Source organism: Polyergus mexicanus, unplaced genomic scaffold (assembly GCF_030449975.1).
Source record: "Polyergus mexicanus isolate NDT 795.1 unplaced genomic scaffold, iyPolMexi1.0 SCAF_3, whole genome shotgun sequence".
Classification (NCBI taxonomy): Eukaryota; Metazoa; Arthropoda; class Insecta; order Hymenoptera; family Formicidae; genus Polyergus; species Polyergus mexicanus.
In genome coordinates this window covers 12,266,680-12,294,512 of record NW_027223323.1, presented here as the reverse complement: position 1 = coordinate 12,294,512, position 27,833 = coordinate 12,266,680, and the positions used below count along the sequence as shown (strand labels likewise).

Here is a 27,833-nt window from a genome sequence, read left to right as displayed (position 1 = left end):
GAGCGATCGGTCATAAAAATTTTTAAATAAATTAAAGACGATCGCACGTTATAATCTTAAAAAAAAAATTAAATTAAGGGAAAAAACAATAGAAAAAATTAAATTAAGGAAAGTGTGCGGAATCGCGTCATGTAACTCGAAAACTTAATCACGGAGCATAACGGACGAATCTTCCACGAGCTCCTTGAATCCTCGAGATGAAGAAAAATCCGTTACATTTTGATTTACTAAAGCCGCGTTTCCATCATGTCGCGCGAATCGCGACAGCGATACGGATCTTAATTGCTCCCGCGTTTTTTATGGCGCGTGAAAATCCAAACTCGATCGTCGGCAAAGTACAAAGGAGAGGCCTCAACATATACGCAGGTATCGATATATGCATATATATATATATACTCTTTCGCGTGGAAAGTCGCTAAATAATTCCAAGGACTAGAACGTCCTTCGACGCGTTCGCGACGCCATTTAGGCATTGTGTCTCGGCAGTGCGCGCGCGCGCGAGCGCGAGAGCAAACGAGCGAGTGCGCGCGCGCGCGCGCGGAGATTATTATACCGGTTTCGAATCTGCGCGATGGAGATCCGTGAGAAATCGCGACCTCGCGTCTGTGCGACCGTTATCGTGGTAAAGTACCACTATACGTAATTTGGTATATATGCGGAATGTTTTTTACATATATATATATATATATATATATATATATAATATCTCTTTTTGTCTTTCTCATTTACCTCGCGATATCACTTTTTCCAGAAGAGGCTTCTCGGAGACGAGTGAGAGAGAGAGAGAGCGAGAGAAAAGAAGAGCGAGAGAAGAAACAGGTGTCCACCACACGCGCGCACGTTGGTCGCTCCTCATCTCTCGAGGACAGGTCCAGTATCCTTGGATGAGTGTGGATCTAGTCACGCATACAATCGTGAAACGTGGACTGAATTCAAACCCATCCAGGGCCGCTGGACGGGCGATGGATGACGGCAACAGGACGACTCTTCCTCTCTTATTCTCTTCGACGCCAATCTTCCTAAGAGTTGATCTTCGGCGGAAATTTCCTCGTCTTCGTTCTCACGTCCAAGGGGGGACACAAACGACGTTGACGCAGCCGGAAAGCAGAGTGATGCGTTCGTTCGGGTATGGCATTAGCGGTCTCACTTGACGGTGGGGGCTTCCTCGGAGAAGGGGGCTCGCGCCGCTCTCCTGTCTTCCCCCCTCCCCCTCCCCCTCCTCTCCGGGGTCCCGGCGATCTCTCTTTGTCGTTCTCGTCCCATCGTCTTTCTCCCTCTTTCCATCTCTTCTCTGCTTCGCAGGCAGGCACTTTACCACCCCAGTGGGGCCCTTACGAGGTGGGAAGAGAAGGGTCGCTTTTTCCCAAGGCGTCCGGGGATCACAACAAAGAAAGATGCGATTTTCGAAGCGAAGAGTGGAGAACGAAGCGACCGCCGAGAGACGTTTCTGGACAGCAGCCTGTGTATGTTGGTATAAGAGCGATAGAATGTCTCTGTCTGTCTGTCTCTCTCTCTCTCTCTCTCTCTCTCTTGTTGTTAGAGAAGAGACTTATACCGGAAGGCGATGCCGTTTTCTCGAATAAAACGTGCTCGCTCGCTCCGCTTCCGCAACTCAGCGAGACAAATGCCGGGATTCTTTTTTTAAAAAAGAAAATAATATAGTCGTTATAATCGTATTATATAGTCATCTCAATAGCGTTAAAATATGAGTTCGGCGAATACGTGATTTCGAGTCCTGATTTTGTGGGAAAAAAAAAAGTACACTGCCGAGATGAGCACCACTGTTGAGAACAAAACTGCTATAAAGCCGGCTCTGAACACGTTTTTCTCTTACCTGAAATGAAAATTTGAAGAATTTCAGTCGCGTGTTCCGTACTGTTGTAAGCGAAAAAAAAAAAAAAAATTCCTGGTTGAGAAAAATGCACAAGGTTGCATTTTTCCTGCCTTCTTAAATAGGAAATTTATGTCAAACGTTTCCCGACGCTACAGATTAAAGATATCAGAAAAAATACAATGCGTTTATTTTATATATTTTAAATAAAAATATTTAAAATAAAAAGTTGGAAAATTACTCGAGAAATTTTGCTGAAGAATTTCATTGAAGAGTTGAGAAAGATTTGAGAATTGTATTAGAACATGTATAAAAAGTTTCTTTGGAAAGAACAGCAAATGAAATTTGAAAATATTCCTCTATAGTAATATATTTTCTTTAGCTCTAAAGATTTAAGATTAACGATATCTCTTTTGTACGCTATATGTCCTATTGTATTTTGGATATTTGAATATGACGTTTTATATTGGCGAATTCTCAGGTATAGGATGTCGATTGTGTTGCGCAATAGCGAGCGTGACCTTGAACTTCATCTCTTTTTATCTTTCTCCCACAGCATCCTGAGTGAAAAGCCACCGCAGCGGTGGTTCGTCCAAGGAGATGCGGCGTCACTTTGTCAATTCGTATTCAAATAATACAGAGGTTTGCAATTGTTTTTTGGCTCGAGATCGAAATAATAATATAGTTATAATTTCAATCGATTGAATTTTCAATCTTAAAAATATAACTACGAATGTGTGTTGTCTTTTCTTTTCTAATTTTTATTTCCAACTTCGTGCTTTTCAAGACAATGCAAATATCTCAAAAATTTGCATTGTTTATTTCTCTAGTACTTTAAATACGCTTTGCATCTTGAATATTCCCAGACAGCACAAAACATCCTCAGGATCATCCTGAATATGTCCAGGACGGTTCAGGACATTTGTAGAATATTTTAAGATATTATTATAAATATATTTATAAAAATTAAATATGCATACATAATTATTTTTAGTTGTGTCGGCTATTTAATATAATTTAGAAATCTTAAGTATTATAATAAGTATTAATGTCCTATAAATGTCCAGTGGATATATTTGCCCTGTCTATTATATTGGATGTCTTTTGGATTTCCAGAGGACATATACATGTACAATTAATTGTTAACATTAATTTCGTTTAATATTAATAATTGAATTTGATGCGCACATTTTCATATATCCAAAATTATTATTTATTTAATATTTCATGAGAAATGTTACCGTTCGCAACATTCCAAAAACTTTACAAACAATAGTATTCAACCGCTAGTTCGTTTGTTTACCGCTATGCGACACGCGAACTCGTATTTGAGATTTGGTCATGAGAATTATATAAAGCTTGCAAAGAGCAACTGACAGGAAATTACAAATGTAATTATTTTCTATCAGTTCAATTTCTGATGCAATCCCAACATAGGGAATTCAGATATTGGATTGTTTAGAAAATATTACACAACTCAAACCCGGGAGCCAAACCTAAAATATTCATGTACAGCACGAAAGCCTCAAATATTAAAGAACGGTGAACTATTTTTAATATTAGATTTTTAATATTGGCAGTAAATAACAAAACATAATTTTATTTGATATTTAAATTTTAAAATTTGCTCCTTGAAACATACGAAAAATATCCCTAACATATCCTATAAAAATCCTTTGGATGTTCCATCCTGGATTCTCCAGAGGTTAATATACGGCTATCATTTACTCTTCCTCAGGACATCCAGAGGAGATCTGAGGATTACAATGGGATATCCTGAGGATATCCTATATGTATGTCCTGGATGCCCTTTGGACGTCCTAAGGACATCCTTGTGCTGTCTGGGTTATTTTATTATCACAAATCACGTGATGAATATTATACACGAATATTTTAATTTCTAGATTCGGTTGCGAACCGCTTGGGACTCTAATAAAGGGGGCCGCTAGAAACCGAGAAAATTCTCGTGATAACAAGAAAGGAAAGAAAGGCAATACACAGGTAGACGTTAATCCAGGAAAATGCTACAGACGTAAAGTAGGACGCAACGGCAGGTTTCGTAAATAAAAAAACTTATCCTTTCGTATAATTATGGATCCCAGACGTTTTATGTAGATGATATATATTATTCCAAAATTTTTACTTTACAAGAAACGCACAAAAAAAGACACGTGGTCAATGTAAAACAATTTCACATGTGAACGAATAATCGCGATTATCGATTAAAAATGATTTGAATTAATTTTTTTTTTTGGATTAATAAAAATCGATATTTTTAGATTAGAATATATTCTAGAGAGAATGATTAAATTATAGATTATAGAATTACGAGAATATATCATGACTTCGAAACTTGAGTTTGACAGGAAAAATCGGAGCACCGCTGCCGAGAGGTAAGATTCTAAAGACGGTTGCGAATAGAGAAAAAGAGGTATAGCGAAGGAGAGAGAGAAAGAGAGCGCTAGGTCATGGAAAGCGAAGGGGAAGGAGAAGCTCGCAAATTGTCGTTTCCATAGTGATTTATACGTCGAGCTCGACCTGAGGTATCTTGGAGCGAAAAATCTGTGCAAAACTGATCTCTAAAAATCCGACTTAAGCATGCTCTATTGGTTGCAAAGTGAACCTGCAAGAGAATATATGTTACGATAACATCGAAAATTAAAATTTCCAGAAAATGATTGCAGTGTTATCTAACGAGAATGGTAACTAATTTATTTATCGTCTGAAGATAAGTTTATTTTGCCTTTCGAGTTGCAAAGAATCGATATAGATGACTCTGGTTGTATTAATATTGAAGAAATCGATAAAGCCTCTTCATTTTGTATACTTGACAATTTTCCATTTTTAATATTGCGTACATTTTTAAAAATACACTTAGGATTGAAATTCTACTCTATTTAATCCATCTTTACTGTATAATTTTGTCATCTATTTGTTTTTCTTTGACTCGTTAATATATATAATATGTTTTGATTGATTTTGATCGCGCAAGTCAGTTCTCAATTTTCACTTAATTTTGGTTTCATTCTAAGTTTGATTTACCAATCGATTAATTTTGTTTAAGAATGCTCTTTATTTTTTTAGGTAAAGGAAAACGAATTTTAGAATAATATATCCTTTCTATAAAGCGACTGACATGCACGCTTCTGTATTTAGCAGAGCGTTGTCGTCTGCAAGACGATGCCTCGATGACTAGCTTTCCTTTTGCCTCGAAAGAGAGAAGATATATAGTAGCATGTATGAAATAACGTTTCTTGCATCCCATCAAACTGGTATTTTACCAACCAGCAATCGTGCAAAACGACGCTCCAATAATTCAATGCTATTCGAAGCTAACGGAATGCCGTTATCATCTTCAACCACGATCGCGTTACCATTAATCGATTGTAATTAGCGGATCGAGTTTGCGAAGATGATATATAATTGCATCGCAGTATTTAAAAGAAAAAAGAAAACTCGGCTAAATCTTTTCTAAACTGCACGGAGACGATTGCGAACTCAGAAAGAGAACCTTTGTCTCCGAATTCTCAAAAAATGCGTTAATATATATCGTTCGTTCAAAAGCGAAACATCCATGAGAGAAGATATACCGACGAAAGGCTCCAGAGCATCGCCGGCGTCTTCAAAAGCGAGAAAATTCAGTGAAAGAGTCACTTATTGATGCAGTGACAGTGCTTTCGAGGTTAGTAGACCGCGCGCGGCGCGAGTCTCGCTGTAAACTTTAAATCGCCATTTACACGACCGTTTCTCCGAACGTCTTTTTGTAAATATACGCACTCATCGGCGTAGCTGTTGACTTTTCCTGAAAAGCAATGACCATGCGTCGACCACGCGATTTATGCGACGACGATCCATGCTTAAGAGATTCATCTCCGCGACATGGATGAGACCACCACGTGGAGTTATGTCGATGAGAAACCATATTGTCTCTTCAGGTATTCCGATAACGAAAATTTAAAAACAGCGCGAATTTTTGAGATTGGAGTTTTTAAAATATTGACAGGAAGAGGGAGGGGGACGAGCGTTTTTCTCCTGGGCAAGAATACGAATCAGCGTTTTTCTTCGTTTTCAGGATCGAGTAACATCGCAACCCAGGCTACGTCACTGGCGGGGTCCTCGTGACACAGATCAACGACGGCAACTATAACGGTATCCGTCGGCGTGACCTACTCTCGGCGAAGTCGGTTCTCCACCTTCGTCTTCTCTTCGTTTTGCGTCTTTCCCCTGGACTCTCCTTTCGTCCAGGGCCGAGTATTCAGTAGGGCCTGTGTGTAAAATGCATATTAGTCGATTTTACATAAAGATTACACCAAGCTCTATCAAAGAGAGATAATTTTCTACTCTATGGAACGAAAATATTCATCATCTTCCATTTGGAATTTGCGATTCAATGTTTCTAAAAAGATTACGTATCATCGTCCTGATGCTATTTAAACATTCAATTCTATTTTGCAAATTATCTAAACAGGAGTATCGGAAACTTGCTGTCTTCTGGTCGCCTACTCTTCTCTGTCCAACCGGAAATCACTGGAATCAGGACGTGGGCGAGGCGAGATGATCGGCCGCCACTGCTTACCGTATAGCATCTTCTCTCCCGTACGCGGTGGGCTACACTTTTTCTTCCATATGAGAAGCATTCGTACGGGTCGTATGGGCGGACGACCGGACCGGACCGCGGCTGATTACGGACAGTAATGAAAGCGGCCTGCTTGCGTACGGTGGGTAGATAGGTAGATGCGTGTCGCCGTCTGTCATGTAGCCGCGCGCCTTTCGCACCTTCTGCCGCGCCGTACCTTTCTCGTCGAAGCCGTCAATGAGATCGACAGCCACCGCTGTTGTTGTTATCGTTCCTCGCGCGTAGCAGGGTGACATAGCCGAGACCTTGCGAGGGAGATTCGAGTAGTTGATTGTCACGGTACAACCGCGGGTCCTCCCAGCCGCTGGACCAGCGAGTTATGAGAGCGATCGCGCCCTTCGTCTTTCAGGTGAGCTCCTGCTTCAGCTCTCTCAACTCTTTATTCCCTTTTCTGTGAAAATAAGTGAACCAAGTGGTTTTATCGCGTGTTTAATTTGTCTGTAAGAAATGAATGAATCGAAAGAAGTTGAGAGATTCGTTTCTTTGTATTCGTTTCTATGGAATTGATTCCCAGACAGCACAAAACATCCTCAGGATCATCCTGAATATGTCCAGGACGGTTCAGGACATTTGTAGGATGTTTTAAGATATTATTATAAATATATTTATAAAAGTTTAATATGCATACATAATTATTTTTAGTTGTGTCGGCTATTTTATATAATTTAGGAATCTTAAGTATTATAATAAGTATTAATGTCCTATAAATGTCCACTGGATAACCCCTGGATGTCTGTAAGATATATCTGCCCTATCTATTATATTGGATGTCTTTTGGATTTCCAGAGGACATATACACGTGCAATTAATTGTTAACGTTAATTTCGTTTAATATTAATAATTGAATTGATGCGCACATTTTCAGATATCCAAAATAATTATTTATTTAATATTTCATGAGAAATGTTACTGTTCGCAACATTCTAAAAACTTTACAAACAATAGTATTTAACCGCTAGTTCGTTTGTTTACCGCTATGCGACACGCGAACTCGTATTTGAGATTTGGTCATGAGAATTATATAAAGCTTGCAAAGAGCAACTGACAGGAAATTACAAATGTAATTATTTTCTATCAGTTCAATTTCTGATGCAATCCCAACATAGGGAATTCAGATATTGGATTGTTTAGAAAATATTACACAACTCAAACCCGGGAGCCAAACCTAAAATATTCATGTACAGCACGAAAGCCTCAAATATTAAAGAACGGTGAACTATTTTTAATATTAGATTTTTAATATTGGCAGTAAATAACAAAACAATTTTAATTTATATTGAAATTTTAAAATTTGCTCCTTGAAATATACGAAAAATATCCCTAACATATCCTATAAAAATCCTTAGGATGTTCCACAGGATCTCCCTGAATTCTCCAGAGGTTAATATACGGCTATCATTTACTCTTCCTCAGGACATCCAGAGGAGATCTGAGGATTACAATGGGATATCCTGAGGATATCCTACATGTATGTCCTGGATGCCCTTTGGACGTCCTAAGGACATCCTTGTGCTGTCTGGGTTAATTTATAGATTGTTTGGTTTTAATTGCCGTTTGATTCTACGCCTATCATCATTTCCAATTACTTCCACTTAATGATTTAAATAATCGTCAAATCTGTGTGAAATATGAAACAAACTAACTTTACAACATGTAAATTTCTAAGACAAATTGAACTTCTTTCTTTATTTTCCCGATCTTTTTTTCTTCCAAGGATTAAAGTGAACAGATGAAGATTAAAAAACTGGGAAAGGTTCAGCAGTCTCTTAATGTCGATCTCTAACCGAAAACTTCTTTAACTATAATATATTAGAATCTTTACCCATCCTTTTCAAATATCAATTCGTTTATTAATAAATTTAATGGATTTAGTTTTATCGACATTAATTTTTATTGAGAAGAGAATTAAAACAATTAAATGCACAAATAAAATCGTTTAGCTTGTTTAATAAAGTTTTTACTTTAATTTCTACACTGGCCTGACATGTCACGTGTCACTAATTTTTTTGTTTACATTCGAGTCTTTTTATTTTTTAATTTACGATAAATTTTTCGAGTTTTAATTTATATTGCGTTTTTTTTTTTTATCACTGAGAAGGATTTCAAATTTGAAGATCGAAACGTCTGGATTTAGCACATATGATATTATAATATAATTAATAAATGCACACATATTGTCAACCGCGGTAGATCGTTAATTGGCCTTTTCTTGATTTTAAGGTTTAAAATTATTCAATAAAAATAGATTCAATTACACAGTAAGGTATTTGACCATATTTGTTGCAGATCATTGCATTGCAGTTGACGAAATGTCAAGGCAGTGGTGGCGGGCCGAGCACGTTCGGATACGACGCGTCTTCGGCCTGCAGCAAGCCGTATTCGCGCGCTGGACGCGCGCACCATGAGAATCTACCCTGTGACTTTCGCCGACAGAACTGGTGCACGATCGCCGGTAGCACATACCCTTGGTACTATGTCCATTTGCGTATATGTCTCTTCCCCTCCTAATGATTGATATTCTTTCAACTTTCGCCCGTCCGACATTTGTACGCTCGCGTATACGCGTGCTCAGGCTCGGTGGCGAAAGTTTCAGCATCACATGTTGTCCCAAAAGTAAAATTAGGATTGAGCAAATAAATATCTAATTTAGAATTAAAATTTAAAATTCGAAAACAACATGGTTAATTTAAAAATTTTTTAATCCTCTTTTTCTATAATCACACATTTCTTTATTTGGAACATAAAATATAACTTCAACATATCTCAATTTCGAGTAATTAATTCTGTTTTCATTTCGGTCCCGTATAAATTAAAGTATAGAAGTAAAGAGAAAAGAAGAAAATTCTGTACATGGAAGTATGAAAAAATATATGACCTTAAATTAGAACTTTAATGTTCTACATATTGTCGTTGTATTATTTATATTGTCCTTGTTATTACTCGGAATAAGATATATAATTTTCACATTAGTTAAGAGATTTTTATGTAAGGGAAAATCTGCGTTATTTATCAATTTGATCAAGATTATGCCCTGTTGCTCATTTATAGGCACGCAGTACGTCGATTCGTGCAAGAGAATCAGGGATTGATGAGACGCATGTACGGCGACGAGAGTTATATCAATATTCTCCGAGCGGAATTCGAAAAGAATGATATTGAATTCAAGTACGACGAGTACCATCATCATTTCACCGATGATATAAAGTAAGTTTTTTTTTGTCTTACAATTTCCTTCGACAATATTTTATTACTAGCTAGTTCTTTCTCCGATTTTTGAATATTTCTGAACTTTAATATATTTTTCTTTTTTTTAATTTATCTTGTGTGGGAATGAGTATAAATTATCATATCGCGTGCTGTGCTTTTCAGACAATTTCAATATGAAGACGATTACGAGCTTATCGATGACGTTCAGTCGAAGCTTAATGCGGACGAGGACGAGAGTCGCGGATTCACCAGCCGCTCCTTCAACGATCCCATCGCCAAATCCCGTCGATTGAACAAATTTCCGAAGCTCAGCGAGTACACCAGGCCGCATTTCAAGCCCACCGAACGGACTATCAGTTCGACTGCCTCGAGCGCGAAGATTTTCTCTTCGACTTTATCATCAACGTCGACCACGACTAGTGTCACGACTTTCGATACGCACACATCATTCTCCACAACGCCTGTGTCTAACACTACTGTCACTATTGTAACGAACATGAACGAGAAACAGGAACAGATCAAGAATCAATCTCTCATAACATCAATTTCTCCAACGTTTTCAAACACCACTGTCGAGATTGCTGATGATAGTGATGTTGCGGTGAATAACACGACGACGACAGCGTTGCCGAGCATCACTGTGGCTCAAATCATCAGAGAACAGAATTTTAGTATTAACGAGATTCCCGGGCAGAACGACAGGATCGATGAAGATCTGGAGGAACTTGGAGAAATGATAGCACATTCGGAAGAAACAACGATCAGGGAGGATACGACTTTGGAATCGGCTGAAACGACGACGACGAGTGTCTTCGTCTCCACGGAATCGCTAGTCGATCGAGATGAGGAAGCGGAGGTACTTGATGCTGCTACGAAGACAACCATGTACGAAGAAATAATAGCTGCAGCAAGCCACGAACAACAACAGTTTAGACCGCGTCCCGAGTATCGACCATCGAGCGTGGCCGAGTCATCGCCAAGTGTCAGTGAACAACTTTATCAAGACGTCGCGGCGAAGGATCATCACGAGCAACCAGTCCTGAAGCTTAGGGGAGTGTGAGTATAATAATTCCACATACTTATTCATTCTTATAATAAAAATTCTGGCTTATTAAATTAAAATAAAATATATAAAATATCTTTTAATTTAAAGAAATTTTAATTAAATTTTTATAAAAAGATTTTTATATAAAAATTTATTCAAAAATTTTTAAAGAGAAAAAATTATATATTAAAAATTACATGTAACGCAATTAACAAAGTTTTTAGAGAAGAAAGGAAGAAAAAGATCAAAGTACAGAAACAATATATAATTAATATTAAATGTGAGAGACTTATAAGGACGTAAATTCATCTAATCGCCAACTTTTACTATTTGTGTAGGAATGCTTGCCCCGTCAAGGAAGAAGTAGTAGCACCATTCTGGGCTAACAATACTCGCGGCGAAGTCTTAGCTCTTCTCAATCTCTATCCTTTTGAGCAGTACGTACATTGGGAGAAGTGCACGTAAGTGTCATCGTTCTTGGAAATATTAGAAACAAAAAATAAATCCATAAAAAATATTATTTGTCAGCTACTTAAAATTATTTTAAACTGCCTAAAAATGTAAAAAAAAAAAAAAAACCTTGTGTGTGGTAGGACTGTACACCTAGATCGACAAACATGGTTTTAAAATGCTTAAAATTTCAAATAAGATTTGAAATGACTAAATAATAAAATGTTTTACTCCTTACTTCTCATTCATTCTTTATTTTTCTGTCCCTTGAATTTCCGATTCTCGATTGCAGGCATGAGAACAAGCAAATGTACTGTCGTGACGGATGCAGATGCGAACAGCAGTATCGGCTGCACCGGCTGCTGGCTTACGATCCCAATAACGAATGTCGCGGAATCTTCAGCGATTGGTTCAAGTTTCCCAGCTGCTGTGTCTGCCGTTGTTACGATCTGCCATTAGAGTTTCGAGTGACATCGCGTTCACCACGCACTTCGCGCAAGCGACGAATCAAGGTGCAACCACCAACGCGGAACCGTTATCAATGATCTAATTGTTTTCTCGCTGGCTGATCGCCAAATAACACAGCGTAAGTGTGAGAAGGTTCCGCTAGATAAAATCGTATGCAAAATTCTAAAAAATGCAGTACAAATCAATTCTCTAATTGGAAGAATCTTCTCTCCATTCAATTCAATTTAGAGATTGTTAATATTTATTACTGTTAACTCTTTGTTGAACTATCTTTATATTTTTTTTACATGTACCAAATATTTTTCATATATTGAAGTTTCATATACAAAGTATATATATGTGTTTGTGTAAGAGATTTCTTGCATATTTATAAATATTTATGAAAAGCATATTTATGTATCGTTGATGTTATTTACTATGTTATGGTAAATTAAACTAGAACAATGATATTTGTAAACGAAAGAAAATCATCCGAAAAAAGTACGATTAAATTCTAATAAAAGAAAATTGCTCTTATACATATGTGCGCATGATAGATAAAAAAATTTTTTTTTTTTTTTTTTTTTTTATTAGTACATTTTCATTTATTATAATCTATCAAAGCGATTTGTGCAAAATTTCGTTTTAATCCGGCAGCTATTTTTGCAAACACAATGTACGATAAAAAAATTATTAAATTAAATTAGAATAAAATCATCCTTGTTTAAATCATTCATATAAATTCATCATTATAATCATTCATATAAATTTTTAGATTATGAAAAGAAAACAATATGTATATATATATATATATATATATATATATATATATATATAATTAAATCATTGGAATATATTCGCTGGTTTGAAAGTATATATAGACTTTATCTTTTAACACGATTATCGTATATTTAGAATGATATCAAATGTGTATAATAGAGGAGAAAGTGCATATATATTAAAATAATTTAAATGAATAAAATAATACTCTTATATACTTTTTAGCAAATGTTATACTAATCGATATACTGTTTTGAGATTTTAAGATCATGTACATGTATTTATTTTGTGTATTCGCTAAATATAATAAGCTAAAAATATTTAGCACTATAATACTATATATATTCTTAATATAATTGTAGTACAAATAAGGCTCGTGAATAAAATATAACATTTTTATATTACTCATATTCTTCTATTTTCATAATCGTTATTTGTGCATTATTTAATAAATATTCTCGTAATTTATAAACTTAAATTATTAATAATGGTTAATCTATTCTCATAACTTACATTTAAGTTATATTAATAATAATTAATCAATAGAAGTCATGCGCACACTGGTGCGTGAATTAACCCGAAATAAAATAAAATAGAGTATGCTCGTTTCGTTATATATATATATATCTGACTTTATTTTTTTCTTACTTCTTTTACATATCTCTTACGACAACGTTATGTGTCTTACAAAGAAGAAGGTTCACAAACATTAATGATCTTGAAAACGTTAATACTTTTTTCTGTTTCGGGCATTAGCGGGTGGCGCGGTGAATACAATAATACCGATTATATTATATATATCTTGTCATACACATTCATTACATGGTATTACAAACGTCATATTATTCGTATCCCGTCGTAATATATGTATATATGTACATATTATATATAGTACATATACAGGATATTTCGTATTCGATCAATACGCAACATTCTGTAATATTTACGCATAGAATATACGCGTTTTTATGTATGTGTAATCGTGTAATAACGCATCATATAATAGTAAGAGATGTATGTATATTTATATAAATACCAGCTAAAACATTTGGTATCAAAACTATTGCAGGAAGAAGAAAATAAAACGTCTTCGAAAAGTACATCTCACTCGTCAATGCTCTTTTCGTGTTAGAATTTAACAGAGAATATCATATTAATTATGCATAATAAAAGGGAGCCATTTAAGCCTTTTACTTTTGAATTTATGCCGAAAGTTGCTCATCCGACTCTCTTTAAAAAAAATAATAATAATAATAATTTAAGGAAATAATAGAACGTAAAATGTGAGTAACAATATAAGACAATAAAATTTATAAAATAAAATCATTGTTATATTGTATGAAAAATTTTCGTTCTTTTTTTAAATTTTTATTAGAAATATGGCAGAAGAGAGAAATCAAAGAGGGGAAGACGCGATTCTATAATTCTAATGAGAGAAAGATGTTTCATTTTCGACGTATAATATTTAATTGGGACAAAATATCCCGTTCGATATCTCAAGTACGTCCAATTTCTTCTTCGCTGTATGCATCAGCACGAAACAGTTTACTTTTATAGTCAGATTGTCTATACACTAATTTCGCATTCCACCAAGAGTTGCAACGTCACACTCTGCGGAAGACTATATAACCAATTTGTATAAAAAATATCTCTATTTCTTGGCACAATCACAAATCTCTGTTCGTACTGTGTGTTCGTAGTCGTGTAACGCATATCGATCATTGCACTTTTTTTGACGAGTTTTATAAATTGCTTACGTATTATCGAGCTGCCTATTATTTGACGTCTTTACTCTTATCCAGCCAATAAAATTAATAATGAAAAGTTTCTTGAAATTATGTTACATACATCACTTTCGCAGATATAAAAATCATTTGTTGATTGATCGCAAACTGAATAATCGCTTTATTTAGATTTCTCTTCAAAGTGCCAAAGAGAGACGCGCGATAAAACGTTTTTTTTTTTTAAGAAATTATTACACACTATACGTAACGTCAAATATTTTTATATATATGTAAGTTTTAAATATCGGCTCATGTGTCATCGCTCCATTTGAGATCCATATAAGAATATTTTATGTTATTTGTTACTACTTTATGTATATATTGACATGACGTATAGTATGTATATATCTTTACTAATTTAATCTTTCCCAATAAAGTATACATTAATTTGAATATACCCTCAACCTTAAAAATATTAATTGGAAATATTAATTCATTAATTGGATAATGAGATACTCTTTTTGAAAACTTATCAATACAAATGCAAAAATATTTGTTAATTATATTGCACACATATATGATATTAATTTACCAAAACTATAAATAATTAAAATTTTTTGCATGCATTAACATAAAAATTTATAATTTGCATTTTTTTTTTTTTTGTGAATACGGTTTATAATAAGAAAAATAGATAGATCACTTATTTTATTATGAAGCAAAAACTCTTTAATATTTTTGCATATATAAACAAATTATATAAATGCTCCATACTTTATCATTATCGTTTATATCTCGTTATTATATAATTTATGTGTTCGCTTTCAGAAAAATGCGCAATATTTTTTTTTTTAATTTGACATTTATCATAAGAAAGCGAAACTTTTTTATATCATTGTTATAATAATGTCGAATTCTAGTAACTCGCATATATAAGTCGATTATTTTTAATATAAAATCTCATAACTGTAGATATATACGTTGCTATCAACTATGCTATCTGTGAAACACGCGTCGAGAACATTGGATAATAATTTATAAACATTAGCAGGAACGATGAACTCGTCGTAATTTCGACGATATGTGTGAGCAGTTGTTCAAAATTTTATTACATTTCTTCATCTATTTAATAACAAGGTCGGCAAAAAAGTGATATCTCGTTATCGAGATTCTGCACGGCAGCGATGTTTCACTCTTATTGTTATAATCGTCTCTCGGATTACCGATCACTGTTATTAATTATCAATAACGTGATGATACTTTACGTAGCACGAACCCCGTAGCTTTCCCCCATCGTACCAAGTTAATCGGAGTGGAATATTTTTGCAAAAAGTACACTCCAAAGTTAATCGACCATACTTCTTTCTCCTCTATAATTTGCGACGATATTTACGATTAAAACGGATATACATAAAGAAAAGTTAATTTCTTGGCTTTCTTCAGCTTATAAAAAAAGGGATGATGACAGAAATATATCAGCACACTGGGATTCTGAATTACTGGGATATAACTGTGACTAATATAAAAATCCAAGAGTCTTATCGAACATTTGTGCTGTTTCAGAAGATGGTTGTATCTTAGAAAATGTCAGCGAAAAAATTCTCAAACAACACAATAGATATCTAAAAATTATCGAAAAAAATCCTAAGTTTGCTCACAAATCTTTCCAGTTATATATTGTGCTTCTCGCGCATGAATATTCCTATCTTTAATAATTTTTGTCTCATCTCTCGTTACTTTCGCCTGCAAAAGTAATGATATATCTAGATATAATTGCAATACCATATATATCCTTCTCTTTCCATTACGCAAGTAATATCTCGCGATTTATTTCTGATCCAAGGACAGCTATCTTTTATGTCGACACGTGAGAAGTGAATGCACCCTGCATATCCGCTTAATAATTGAGTTAATATTATAGTCGTGAAAACCGTCTCATGTACAGCGTAATCTCCGGATAAGTTCGCCTCGGATAACTTTGGTATTCTCTAATCATTCCTAGTATTTCCCGTATATTTCTTCTACGTATTTTCACCCATATTAATATCATATCATGATGGGCAAATTGAGTAGTTCCATTCGTGATAAGGGAGTTACCGGATAAATAATTGTTTCTCTGAAATTTCCCCTCATACTGCCAAACTTATCCGGAACTTACTGTAAACAAAGAACAGTTTCACGCAAAAATTACGAGCATACTAAATATATGTCAACCTTCGGATTATGCATTAATATCACACTTCAAACTACGAACAAGTATTTTCACTTAGTGTAAGAATCCGTAGCAACTGGCAAAATAATATACCCTTTTCGTATAAAAACAGCAATGTTTCTTAAGTTTCTCTCCTTACTAATTTTAAAAAATTCCAATCGAGAAATAATGCTTTGCTTTTTTGATTGCAGCAATAATAATATAAATAAAAACGCATCATTTTTCTAATGATTAATATAATTTAGTAAGAGTGTACATATGTATATATATATATATAGGGTGTGTATTCAAAGCTTGTAAAAAAAATTTCTGAAGATTTCCTGATCTTCCAGGTATTTTTATTCAAAATTGCAGATAAAGAGAAATTTTAAAGATTTGTTAAATAAAATTCCATAAAAATTCTCTCATTTTTTTAGGTAGAAAAGAAATTCCTGAAAATTCAAGGTTCTCCATGTTTTTCCTAGAAGTAGACACCCTGATGAAGCGAACAATACGTATATATGCATATATATATGTATATCTATGTACACGCGATATTTAATAAAAATATTAATTACAACGATGTATGTTCATTAATGTGGAAAATGTATAATAGATATCACATTATTACAAAATAGAAATTAATAATTCAGATATCATATTTTTTTGATCGCTAATCAATAGTACCTTTACATATTAAGATTTTTGATAACATCATTAAGACATTTGAACAATTCTTTTTTCGTGATATGTTCTCCATGCATTTCAAGATACGAAGACAGAGAAAAAAGAAAGTTACGTATATCATTTTGCCCGTTGTTCACGGTAATATGTATAAATATAAAATCGATATAAACTGATAGGACAGATAGACAGTACGGCGAGGAGATAGTGACGCTATAGAAACAATGGCGATAGACAGCACTGATTATTATTTATCGTATATCGGACGATTGCAGTGCGATCGAGGCAGGTGGCAAGTCGTAGAATATTAATGAAGATCAGTCGTGACATGTGCGAAGTCACATTAAGAATAATAACGCGGCTTCACGATTGTTGCTCTCAGCGTGGACGAGGGCAAGAAATAAATCAAACTCTATGAGATAATATTCATGGAACAGCTTTTGCAATTCTTATTGCGAAGGATTATTGAATAATTGCTGTATTGGCTCTTAATTCGATTAAGCTAGTCACAACCGATCAATTTCGAGCCATTGCAGCTTAATATGACATATTCATGCTGGATTTGACCTGTCCTCAAAATCACTGATACGATGTGGATATCTCTGTTATATATTCGCATATATTTAGTTAATTTTTTGCATTGAAAAACCACGTGCTTAAGATGAAAAATATTGAAAGTGCATTGGTATACACATTTGTGTATAACATATATATCTGTATATATAAGTATTGCCCAAAATATGTGTGTTTTATATATATCACGTATATGTATAATGTATATGTATATATGTAAAAGGATTGTTAAGTTGATATGTCATCGAAGAAGTAATATGCTATCTGTATCACAGTGCTGTGTGATTGAGAGAGTAATCATAATAGCGCTAAGTTTCTTTTTTTTTTTCGTTCTCCTCGTTCTCTGTCTTTGATCCGCATCATGAGTGTTTCCGATTATTCCTCGATGTTTATATACTGAAATTTTGTTTTCACCATACGACAAACATTATTCACAAAGAGAGAGCAATCCAATTCCCAGTTTAAAAGAGACAGTTTTACGTATGATATATATGTCATATATTTTACTCTCAAACTCATAAAAAAAAAACATGCTCCTTCGCCCCAAAAAATTTCTCCTTAAAAATCGTTCGTTGGTATATAAATTTTTACGTTTATCATCTCTGAAAGTTTCTGTATTCGCGATAAAGTATGATTTCTTTTTTTACTTTTCATCGAAAAGACATCAACCAATGTCCTGGTCCCTGTACACATTTAAATACACAAGCGCGTCCTACACGTGCGCGAAACATTTGAAGAAAAACATTGATTGCACAGGGCAAATACTCTCCCTGAAAATATCAATATAAAGTATATATATATATATATATATATATATATATATATATATATATATATATATATATACACACATATATATATATATTGCTTCTCTGTATTAAATGCGCCACACACGCTATTATAATGCAGTACCAGTAAATTTAATCACAATCCTTACGAGTTAGCGTTAGTATCCCATTAGTTTTTGGTCTCGCTTCTAACTTATGTCTAGATATTGTCTCGTTGGAAAATAAAATGTTTCGCGTAAAACCAACAAGTTCGCTTTCCGCGTTTCTCAGCATTTCTTTGTTCTTACTTTTCATTATACGATCCGTGACAGATATAAATCTCTAAATCCTCGTTCACGTAGATGATTGTTATATCGTATTATCACAAGTACTGAACTGCTTCTAATTGCATGATAGAAGATGATTCGCAATGAGAGAAGCTGATTTCTCGTAATATCGAAAAAGTTTCAAACAAAGAAGAAAATATTTCATCCCTTTCGTATATCGTATATAGATTTTACGGATACACTTCCTCATATATGTATTCTTATTTGTCTCGTAAAAAAATTACGCCCAAATTACTATCCTCAAACTAATCGGACATATCTATCAAATTATGAAAAAAATAACAGTTCAGGTACAGATACGGTTAACTCATACTTACTAAATGATTGTAAATTATATTGATTTAAAAATATTTTCTAAATCATATATATATATATATATATATATATATATATATATATATATATATATATATATATCTTTCTCTCTTGTTTGTAGAAAAATCGTATTTACAAATAATATTATGTAAGAATCGTACAAAGATATATGTATTAACTTTCGCGGATTTCTCAATAACTTTTTTCTTTTCTTTAAGAATACAATATTGTATTGTAAATCGAACTCGTATAACCGCACCGTACGAAACGTTTATATATAAGCTCGTTTAAGAATAGTGTAGTGTAAATTCGCGAAAATTCCAATCTCAAGATGTATGAAAGTAATCGTACGTATTGTTAAGAGAATTACTCGTTATTAAATGTAATAAATGTTAGTTTTTCACTTTCACCGACTTCGCGTTTGGCTATTACAGATATTACAAATCGATATTTACAGTTCAGTGAACAAGAATAGATTATTGAGCGTGCGTCAATTCCATCTTTCCACGTTGACATTTTACTCTCTTATCAATTCCTTAATTTAATATTTTTCTTAACCCCTCAAACACTCATCTAATAAACATTTTACACGCGGCAAAGTGTCTTTCTCTAAATTGTTACATAGTTAAAAAAATAATGTAAAGCAATATACAAAGCTTAAACCATGAGAGAACTAAAAATTGATGTTATAAACTTGCATAGATTATCAATTACAAATAAGTAATTGTATATGTAAAAGAAAAAATACTATATTTATGTAAATTACTAAAAGATACACATATATACATACATGTATATATATATATACATATATGCTTTTAGCGATTTACATAAGATAATCAATTTTTCATCAATTTTGTTCTCTCTCTCTTTTTTTTTTCATTAGTTTTGATTTGAGGGGTTAATTAATAATATATAATAGCCATCGAGAAACGGCTGTATAAATTATTTTCTAAACGACAAACGTTTCGTCAATATTAATCCACCAATTTCCTAACGGGCCATAATACAACGAGTGTTTTTATATCGATCCACTTATGGTCTCGTATGAATTATTGGTTTCATGAATCATTAGCTGCATTTTCTGTTGCATTGCTTGATTATACGCGATCAAAGATCGAAAAGCAAACTGGTTATTGAACATAAATTGCGTAGTATATTTATCTAACGAGTAACAAGCGAGTATTTAAAAAAAAAAAAGCACCAATTACATAATGTTTCACTGGTTATTTTCTCAAGAAAATTAATTCCGAAAGAACGTAAAGGAAAAATAATCTCTTTCAGTATGAATTTATACACTTTAAGTATAGATCTGATAATCACACATATACGGATGAACTATATATATATATATATATTGATAAGCGATGCGGATAAAGCAAAACAAATCCACATAACTAAATCACAACATGATAATTTAGTGTTTGGAGTAGCAACTTAAAGAAATGCGACAGAAATTGAAATATATGCCTACGTACCTGTTTCATACTGCGATAATTTAACGAACTAAATGCGCTAAAGCAAAATGGATTGTAGAAACTCTCATCACAACCAATTGAGCGATTAGCACAATTAAAAGTTCTTCGTTAAGCGGAGGATTTCTTGACTGCGTCGCATCCTCCTCCGAAAAATCAAGAGACCATAAATAATATAATTGATTTTGCGTAGCAAATCTTCTTGCATATGTGCACGACGTAAGGGCCCTCTGGTGGAATTTAGATTGACTTCCACTGCGGTTTGTGGGGACCCCCCCTTTTGTGTCAGGGACCCCCTCTAGGAACCCACAGCGCTTTGCTTTGCTCCTCATCTACTGAGGCTTTCACCTGCGTGCATATATACGCCACGCTCACACCCGCCGGAATCACGGCTGAAATATTATTAATTCAGTAAACATCTACAATATACATGTTGATACATTTCGTAATAAACATAATCTTTATTTGCTTTATAAAATTTCTATTAAACCATATCATAATATTAACATTTCATTTTCGTAAATTATGCTTCAATAAATTGATAGTATATATTCGAGATCAAAATTGAAAAAAGAGAATATTGCGAACAATCGAATATAAAACATATTTATTAAACTACATGCTATTGAAATAATAGCAAGATATATATAAACTGCATAGATTTCTCTTATGAATAAAAATAAAATTAGAAACATAATATGCTTACCAGAGATGTAGTGCTTATATTCTGCTTCTATCTTGAGCGCTTGCTCAAACATCTCCTTCGCGGCTTTTGTACTGATTTTATCGCTCGGATATCTGGAATCTTTTACCTCTTTAATTTGCGTTCTATCCTTGAATTTTATCAACAAAACGATAGGATAAATTTGATGTCTGTGAAGCCTCTCGATGGAAGCCATCGACACATCCAAAATACAGTGTGTATTCTACAACAAATATAAATATAGATTTGTATATTATTAAATAATTATCAATTGCTTTTTTATTATTGCTATCAATTATATCAATTATATACTACAAAGTAAAAAATATTATCATCTATTCAATAATTATACACACATACACATTTGTATATTTTACCTTCTCGCATATATCTTTAACGGCTTGTACAGTCGTGCATTCAAAGTAGCTGCCTTTTTTCCTGTAATCTATGTAGAGCGAATCGCGCAAGCCTTGCTCCAAAGTCGATTGCGAACAATGCATTGCTTCTGCTAGACATCTAGTAAACTGTCCCGGATAATCCTGCAGAAGTTTTGTTACTACGCATTCGCTTAGTGGACCGATTATGAGAACAGGTCTCAAAGTGGGATCTGTCATTAATAATAAATCATTATTATAACATGTGTCTTCTAAACGATATACTGCACAAATAATATCGTGAAATTATTGTCGTAATTAAGAATTATGGTTGTAAGTTAATAGTACGTACAATCGAGCCTCTCAACGCGCTGATAACTAGCTGGAAGAGTATCTTCGTTCAACGTCCCGCTATCGCTATACCATCCCAAGTTGACTCCGGTGAGATGCGAAGACAGTTCCTTGGTACTGTCTCTACTGCTGGACGAACGCGGTTGCTGTTTCTTGCGTCGGAAAAAGCTTCTCCTCGCACTTGTATTGCTACGTTTACCAGCATCCTGTTCTAAATCGCCCAGAGAGCGTCGTAAGAGCAACTCTTCTTCAACTCTGAATAATAATAATAATAATAATAATAATAATAATAATAATAATAATAATAATAATAACAATAATAATAGTAATAATAATAATAATAAATTATATATACATACATCTCTCAATTTATCGATTAAAATAAATTGTTATCCATCATATATTCCATCATATATTTTTGCTTTTTAAATGTTGTACATAATATTGATTGAAAAAAGTGAAACTTACTTAAATTTGCTGGGGATTATTCCGCAAGTTTGTCTACGGCCAGTCTGATCGACTATCCAAGCACGCCAATGGCCCGGCGTGCCGTTAAACATAGTATTATCCACATACAGAATATCGTCCTTGTTGAAACGCAGTTGCAGGCTGTCGCCCACCTCACCGGTTCGGTCGAACAACGCTTTCACGTAGAAACTATCGCCCGGTTTGTCCTTCACTTCGTTATACCGCTCGGGCATGTATTGCGCGACTAGCGTCACCTTATCTGCCGGTCGAGCCAACTCGAGGGCGGCTTGCTCAGCGGTCGCTTGTCTCAGATCCACACCGTTGTACTCCAGGATTCTATCACCGGTAAATAGGCCGCCTTCCTCGGCAAGACAACCTGGTTGAACAGAATGCACGAAGATACCGACGCCATTTCCGCCCACTAACGATATACCTAGATTCGAGCATTTCCTGGTTTCGATCAATAGATATCTAGGTTCGCCGCTCGGCGGTGGTGGTTTCCGGTTCAACTCCTCCTGCGTGGGACTTCTCATCGCGGTTTGCCTTTGCAACTGCGCGCGACTCAAACGATCTAATGTGGCGGCACTGCGTAATTCCGGCTTGCGAATGTTGATGTCCAGCGACGCGGACGGTCGCATCTCACGCTGTCGTTCTTGCGTACTCCTCACATCCAATGAGGCGGATGGTCGCATGTCCCGCTCAACGCGTAGCGTACTCATAATGGGTGCAGCGGTAGTGACGGCAGTGGCTGTGGCGGCGGCGGCAGTGGTGGTGATGGTAATAGTAGTAGTGTCGCGTTCCGGTATTTCAGGCTCCAACGTTTCTATCACGCTTTTTCGCGGCGCTTCCGGACTGTTACACGGTGTCGGTGAACCGCTGCGACTTCCGGCCGCGGCTCCGTCGGCGGCTTCCGACGAACTCGAGGACGAACCCGCCTCTAATTCGGTGTATTCTTGCAAAGAAAAATGCTGTTTATATGAGACACGTAATCCGAATAACGTGAAAGCCAAAGAAGAAAAATATCCTGAAAAATTCGAATGTTTTTGTATTATCGGGATGTATTGGCGAAAAGAGGAATTGAGAAAGTGCGCGCAAATCATGCCGTTAACATAAAACATGCTAGAAATTCTAAAGTGCGCCTTTCAACGAAGATTATATTATTCGCTTTGGTGCATAAAAGACAATACTCACTGTCCGGACTATACTGCACCAGCATTGTAATCGAGTTACCGCATTGACGTAGAACGTTGGCGGCCAGCTGATAGGTTGCGCTTCGCATGTTGATGCCGCATACCTCTAGCAACTGATCGCCAATCTGCAGGCCGACTTGTGCTGCCAGGCTGTGCTCATACACGGTGGAGACAAATACACCGCCACTATCCAGACATGAGATCTGAATGCCCAACGGTTCCACGGACTTGTCTATGTGCACTCTGCGCAGTTCGCCGGGCGCCGGACATGACCGCGAGTAAGAGTAATTTGGCATACTGGCACGTTTATGCTGATTGTTTCCTCTTACAGTACCACTGCTACTTTCGGTCCCACTAGTGCTGCTAGTGCCCGGGCTCAACACTTCTATATGAAATGTTGGCATCGGACTACCTCGCTCCGACGTTCTCTCTATGCTACCGGTGGACAATTTGCCGACGCTGCTCTTGGATGTGACGCTGGTATTAGATGGTATTCGGATGCGCTGGTCTTCCTTTCGACCCGGCAAAGTACCGCCTTCGTATCCATGTCCGTAGGTGGGGGTGTCGCAGGGTATACCGAGCGTCAGTGCGCGCGACTTGTGATAGTGCAGATCTACAGAGGGAGTGTGCAGATGGCCGAAGGTGGTCACCGGAGTCACTGTGGTCTGCGAACCCGGTCCGGGACTGTACGGGGGCTCGAAACAGTAGGTACGTGCGTCAGGCAGACCTATCGATTCGCCGGACTGCGCGGATGGCAGCGACGGCGGCGATGGATACCGCAAGGGTAAGGAGTGATTCTGGTGCTGCGTAGAATGCGGATGGGAGTGCGACGATGTGGCGTACGGATGATACGGGGGAAATGGAAAGTTACCGGGTGCCATTTGTTGGCGCGACGCCGGGCCGCTGGTGGTCGACGCGGCAGACGTAGACGAGCCGCCAATACCCGATGAATAAAGTTGCGAGTGCGCGCGATTGTGCTGCAACATGTCCGTTGTCACTTGCGTGTCGTTACTGCTGCCGCCGCCGGTCGTATACTTCTGCGGTCGTTTGTTCGCAAAGTACGAGTCGAGATCGCGGCCGACGCCGCCGGACTTGATCGAGAAGTCGATGCTAGTCTCGGACGGCGCCAACGCGGAACCAAATCGTCCAGTCTCCGACGCGCTGCTCTCGAATTCCGTCGACGGTGGCTTCTTGCTGCCGCCGTCGAGCGGGATGTCCTTGAACTGCACTGCCGGAGTGAATGATGACGACTTCTGATTAAAGAGCTGCTGTCCGGTCTTGGTGAAGGTTGGTAGCGGCGTCTCCACTGCTTTGTAAACGGTATGACGATTATTGACATTGGAAAAGTTGGTTAGGGAAATAGGATTGGAGATACGATTGTAATTATAATTATCGTATTTCGGTAAGAATGCACTGAGGGGGAAACGTTCTTTCGATTTGCGTGGGTGCAATATAGTACCGGTCCCATTTTGGATGAGGGGCACACCACGTGCCTTCGGCCATGTACCGCCGTTCTTCTCAATCTTCTCTGTGCCGCGTCGCTTGCTGCGTTTCAGTACGCCATTATTGTTGTTACTGTTGCTCGCTTTCTTATGATAGCTGTCGATCACCGAATCAAGCTCCGCTATCGCGTCCTGCTCTTGCTCGAATGTATTTGGACTAGAATTGCGGTGGCCCTTCTTCTTGTTGTTGTCGTCGCGCTCCTTACTATGCTTGCGTCCTCGTACTATGTCAATCTTCTCCCGGAAATTGTCCCAAGCGTTGCTGATACCGCTCGACTTTTCGCCACTCACGGATTTTGCGGCTTTATAGACATTTCGATCGGCAAAATTCGTCGCCAAATATCGCCTTTCGTAGTCGTCCGACGAAGCTTTTAACATCATTCTCTCTTGCTCAGTTTGCGAGCAGCTGTTTACCATCTTTTGCTTCTCCGCGAAACTGCCGCCTATCGCCATTGTTTCCGAGCTGGTGGCAGACGGTATCGAAATACCCTTCAATGTCGTGATTGTTAACACGTCCACGGTATCATCATTTAAAATTGCCATTGCTTCGTGCGCCGTAGTAACAGTATCCATCGGTTTACTATTAATCTAAAAATGAATTTTAAAATCCAATGTAAAATAGATGTCATATTTTAAATATTATATATGTGTGTACGTGTATAGTATATATAATAGTATAATATTTAAAATATGACATCATCTATTTTACATTGGATTTTAGATGTAATATCCTATATATATATATATATATAGGATATAACATACTATATATATAAAGGGGGGTCCATTTCTTTCTCTTTTCAAATTAATTTTTAACTTTATTTATATTTTGATTTTTTTTTAGTCTAAGAAATAAAAAAGGAGTGAAGAGTATTTACATGCTTACACTTGTGAGATTATATATCAATTAATTTACACAAATTAACATAAAATATAGATTTAAAATAAATTGCTTCGATGTAACTTACGTTTAATACTCTATCTCCTACGGCGAGGTTTCCATCTTTGGCGGCCAAACTGCCGGGTGATATCTTGGAGATGTAAATTCCAAGTTCCAAAGTCATACCGTGTGGCACTGTGCCGATCGACAATTGCGTAGTTCTCAACGGCCGCCTGGTCATTCGGCGCCGCTTCACGATCAGAGTCGCCGGATTCATGATAGATGAACGTAAAGTTTCCAGGATTACACGCGTCGACACGGATGTGCAGTCAACGTTGTTCACTCGCACGATGCAGTCGTTTAGCCGTAGCTTACCATCAAAGGCGCTACCCTGCGCCACTTGTGCGACATAGACACCGGTGTCGTTTGGATAATACGGACTATCGCGGCCGCCGACGAGGATCAATCCGAGATCGTCGCGATCCGAATCCAAGCAGATTCTACCGGGTTCCACATGGATCGGAATCATCTCCCAATCATTACTCTCATCTATCTGCGCCAACTGGCTCGTTCGCAGCGCATGATCGCTAAATTCGATCTTCTCCTTCAAATCCTTCAACTCCTTTGACGCCTCATTTCGTTGCTTTTTGATGTCATCGGAGTCGCGCAGAGCGCCAGCCAGTTCGGAAACAGCACGGTCGCGTTCCTTTCGCAATCTGTCACACAGACCTCTTATGTTCTCTCGCTCTAACACTATCTTATCGCGCTCACTGAAGGCCCAATCCCTCCTTCTTTTCGATACTTCGGCCTCTTGAATGGCCTCCTCGAGCTCCACCTGTAGCGTATCCACTGTTTTTCTGAGTTTATCCAACTCCAAGTTAGCCTGCTCCAAATTGTCCATGCGCTGTTTATCCCGGGTCGTATAATCTCTCGGATTCGTCTCCTTCTCTATATCTTTGTTGACGCTGTTGCGTTCGCGACTGAACGAGTTCAATTCCAAACAATGCTTATAGTCTCTGCTGGCACCTTCGCCAGTATAATCGCGTTCGCCGAATTTCTGTTGTAACTCATTGCACAATTTCAGAGCTTCGTCCCTATCTTGCAAGGCGGACGCGATCTCTCTCTTTAACGTCTCGATTTGATAAGACAACGTTTTCTTCTGCAAAGAAATCGGCGTCGATGTTATTGCGTTCATTTATATAAATAACTATACAATAAGTTTCAGATTTTTTCTTGACGAAATCTTATTCAAATTTCTTTCATGACTCACGAAAAGACTTTCACTAATTTCGGAAAATAGATATGTGTAATTACGCAAGGGTTTATTTCTTTTTATTTTACAGTTTCGTACTTGCGACAAGCGCAAATTGAAAATTTCTACAAAAAGATAATTATAGAATTATAAATTTGCTTCAAACTTTTGTTTCGTAATCGTTCGTGATAAAATAAGAGAGAGAACTAAATGCTTCAATAATACCGAAAAAGTAATAGATAGTATTAGAGCGAGAGAACATAAGAGGTCTGTGTGACAGATTGCGAAAGGAACACGACCGTGCTGTTTCCAAACTGGCTGGCGCTCTGCGCGACTCCGATGACATCAAGATAAGTTTAGAATTAAGTGCTCAAACAAATCAAAAGAAGATTAAAACTAATCTAATATGAAAATGCTTCTTCCTTCCTCTTCATACGAAAAAAAGAAATCAATAGAAAAATAATTATATGATAAAGTTCGTTATTAATTGTGTTTTCTAATAATTCATAAAAACAAACAAAGAAATATATATCATATATGTATCATAAAAAATATATATCGGTTCTTTATAAATATCTATATAGAAGCGACATAAGAATAGTGAATGAGAGGAATAGTACTCTGCGTTGATACCACTGCTT

The 27,833-nt window shown here is 36.4% G+C and overlaps 2 protein-coding genes across 12 annotated transcripts; one reads left to right on the top strand and one right to left on the bottom strand.

Annotated features, from left to right (window-relative positions):
- The first annotated feature begins 8 nt into the window (after nt 1-8).
- Spz4 (Spaetzle domain-containing protein 4) lies at nt 9-11,944 on the top strand. Of its 5 annotated transcripts, none has more exons than XM_070293305.1 (14): nt 9-366; nt 752-1,126; nt 1,303-1,463; nt 2,388-2,473; nt 3,736-3,868; nt 4,111-4,533; nt 4,916-5,766; nt 5,904-6,098; nt 6,300-6,816; nt 8,754-8,935; nt 9,516-9,671; nt 9,837-10,730; nt 11,058-11,180; nt 11,462-11,944. In XM_070293305.1, exons 9-14 carry the CDS (start codon nt 6,787-6,789, stop codon nt 11,712-11,714), a joined length of 1,638 nt encoding a protein of 545 aa, XP_070149406.1. In that variant the 5' UTR covers nt 9-366; nt 752-1,126; nt 1,303-1,463; nt 2,388-2,473; nt 3,736-3,868; nt 4,111-4,533; nt 4,916-5,766; nt 5,904-6,098; nt 6,300-6,786; the 3' UTR covers nt 11,715-11,944. The 5 variants fall into 5 exon arrangements, with proteins under 5 accessions (XP_070149406.1, XP_070149405.1, XP_070149408.1 ...); XM_070293304.1 differs by having other exon boundaries at nt 9-622; XM_070293307.1 differs by having other exon boundaries at nt 9-647; nt 4,916-5,513.
- Nucleotides 11,945-13,010: 1,066 nt separating this feature from the next.
- Nucleotides 13,011-27,646, bottom strand: Dlg5 (Discs large 5). 7 transcript variants are annotated; one of them, XR_011446707.1, is made up of 8 exons: nt 26,029-27,645; nt 23,560-25,648; nt 22,369-23,392; nt 21,902-22,155; nt 21,553-21,782; nt 21,179-21,398; nt 20,476-20,864; nt 13,011-18,338 (listed from the first exon to the last, which is right to left on the bottom strand). XR_011446707.1 is itself a non-coding variant. In XM_070293298.1 (8 exons), the coding sequence occupies exons 1-8, from the start codon at nt 27,133-27,135 to the stop codon at nt 20,758-20,760; spliced, it is 4,878 nt and encodes a 1,625-aa protein (XP_070149399.1). In that variant the 5' UTR covers nt 27,136-27,646; the 3' UTR covers nt 19,088-20,757. The 7 variants fall into 7 exon arrangements, 5 of the variants coding, with proteins under 5 accessions (XP_070149399.1, XP_070149397.1, XP_070149398.1 ...); XR_011446708.1 differs by lacking the exon at nt 13,011-18,338 and adding an exon at nt 18,401-18,941; XM_070293298.1 differs by lacking the exon at nt 13,011-18,338 and having other exon boundaries at nt 19,088-20,864; nt 23,560-24,864; nt 25,018-25,648; nt 26,029-27,646.
- Nucleotides 27,647-27,833: the final 187 nt, after the last annotated feature.

Coding starts and splice junctions, on each gene's coding strand:
- Spz4 (XM_070293305.1), top strand. CDS start 6,787: ATGAGAGCGATCGCGCCCTTCGTCTTTCAG. Junction 6,817..8,753: donor TCGCGCCCTTCGTCTTTCAG/GTGAGCTCCTGC, acceptor TATTTGTTGCAG/ATCATTGCATTGCAGTTGAC. Junction 8,936..9,515: donor GCCGGTAGCACATACCCTTG/GTACTATGTCCA, acceptor GCTCATTTATAG/GCACGCAGTACGTCGATTCG.
- Dlg5 (XM_070293296.1), bottom strand. CDS start 27,135: ATGAACGCAATAACATCGACGCCGATTTCTTTGCAGAAGAAAACGTTG. Junction 23,393..23,559: donor GGTGCAGTATAGTCCGGACA/GTGAGTATTGTC, acceptor CGAATTTTTCAG/GATATTTTTCTTCTTTGGCT. Junction 22,156..22,368: donor ATAATCCCCAGCAAATTTAA/GTAAGTTTCACT, acceptor ATTATTATTCAG/AGTTGAAGAAGAGTTGCTCT.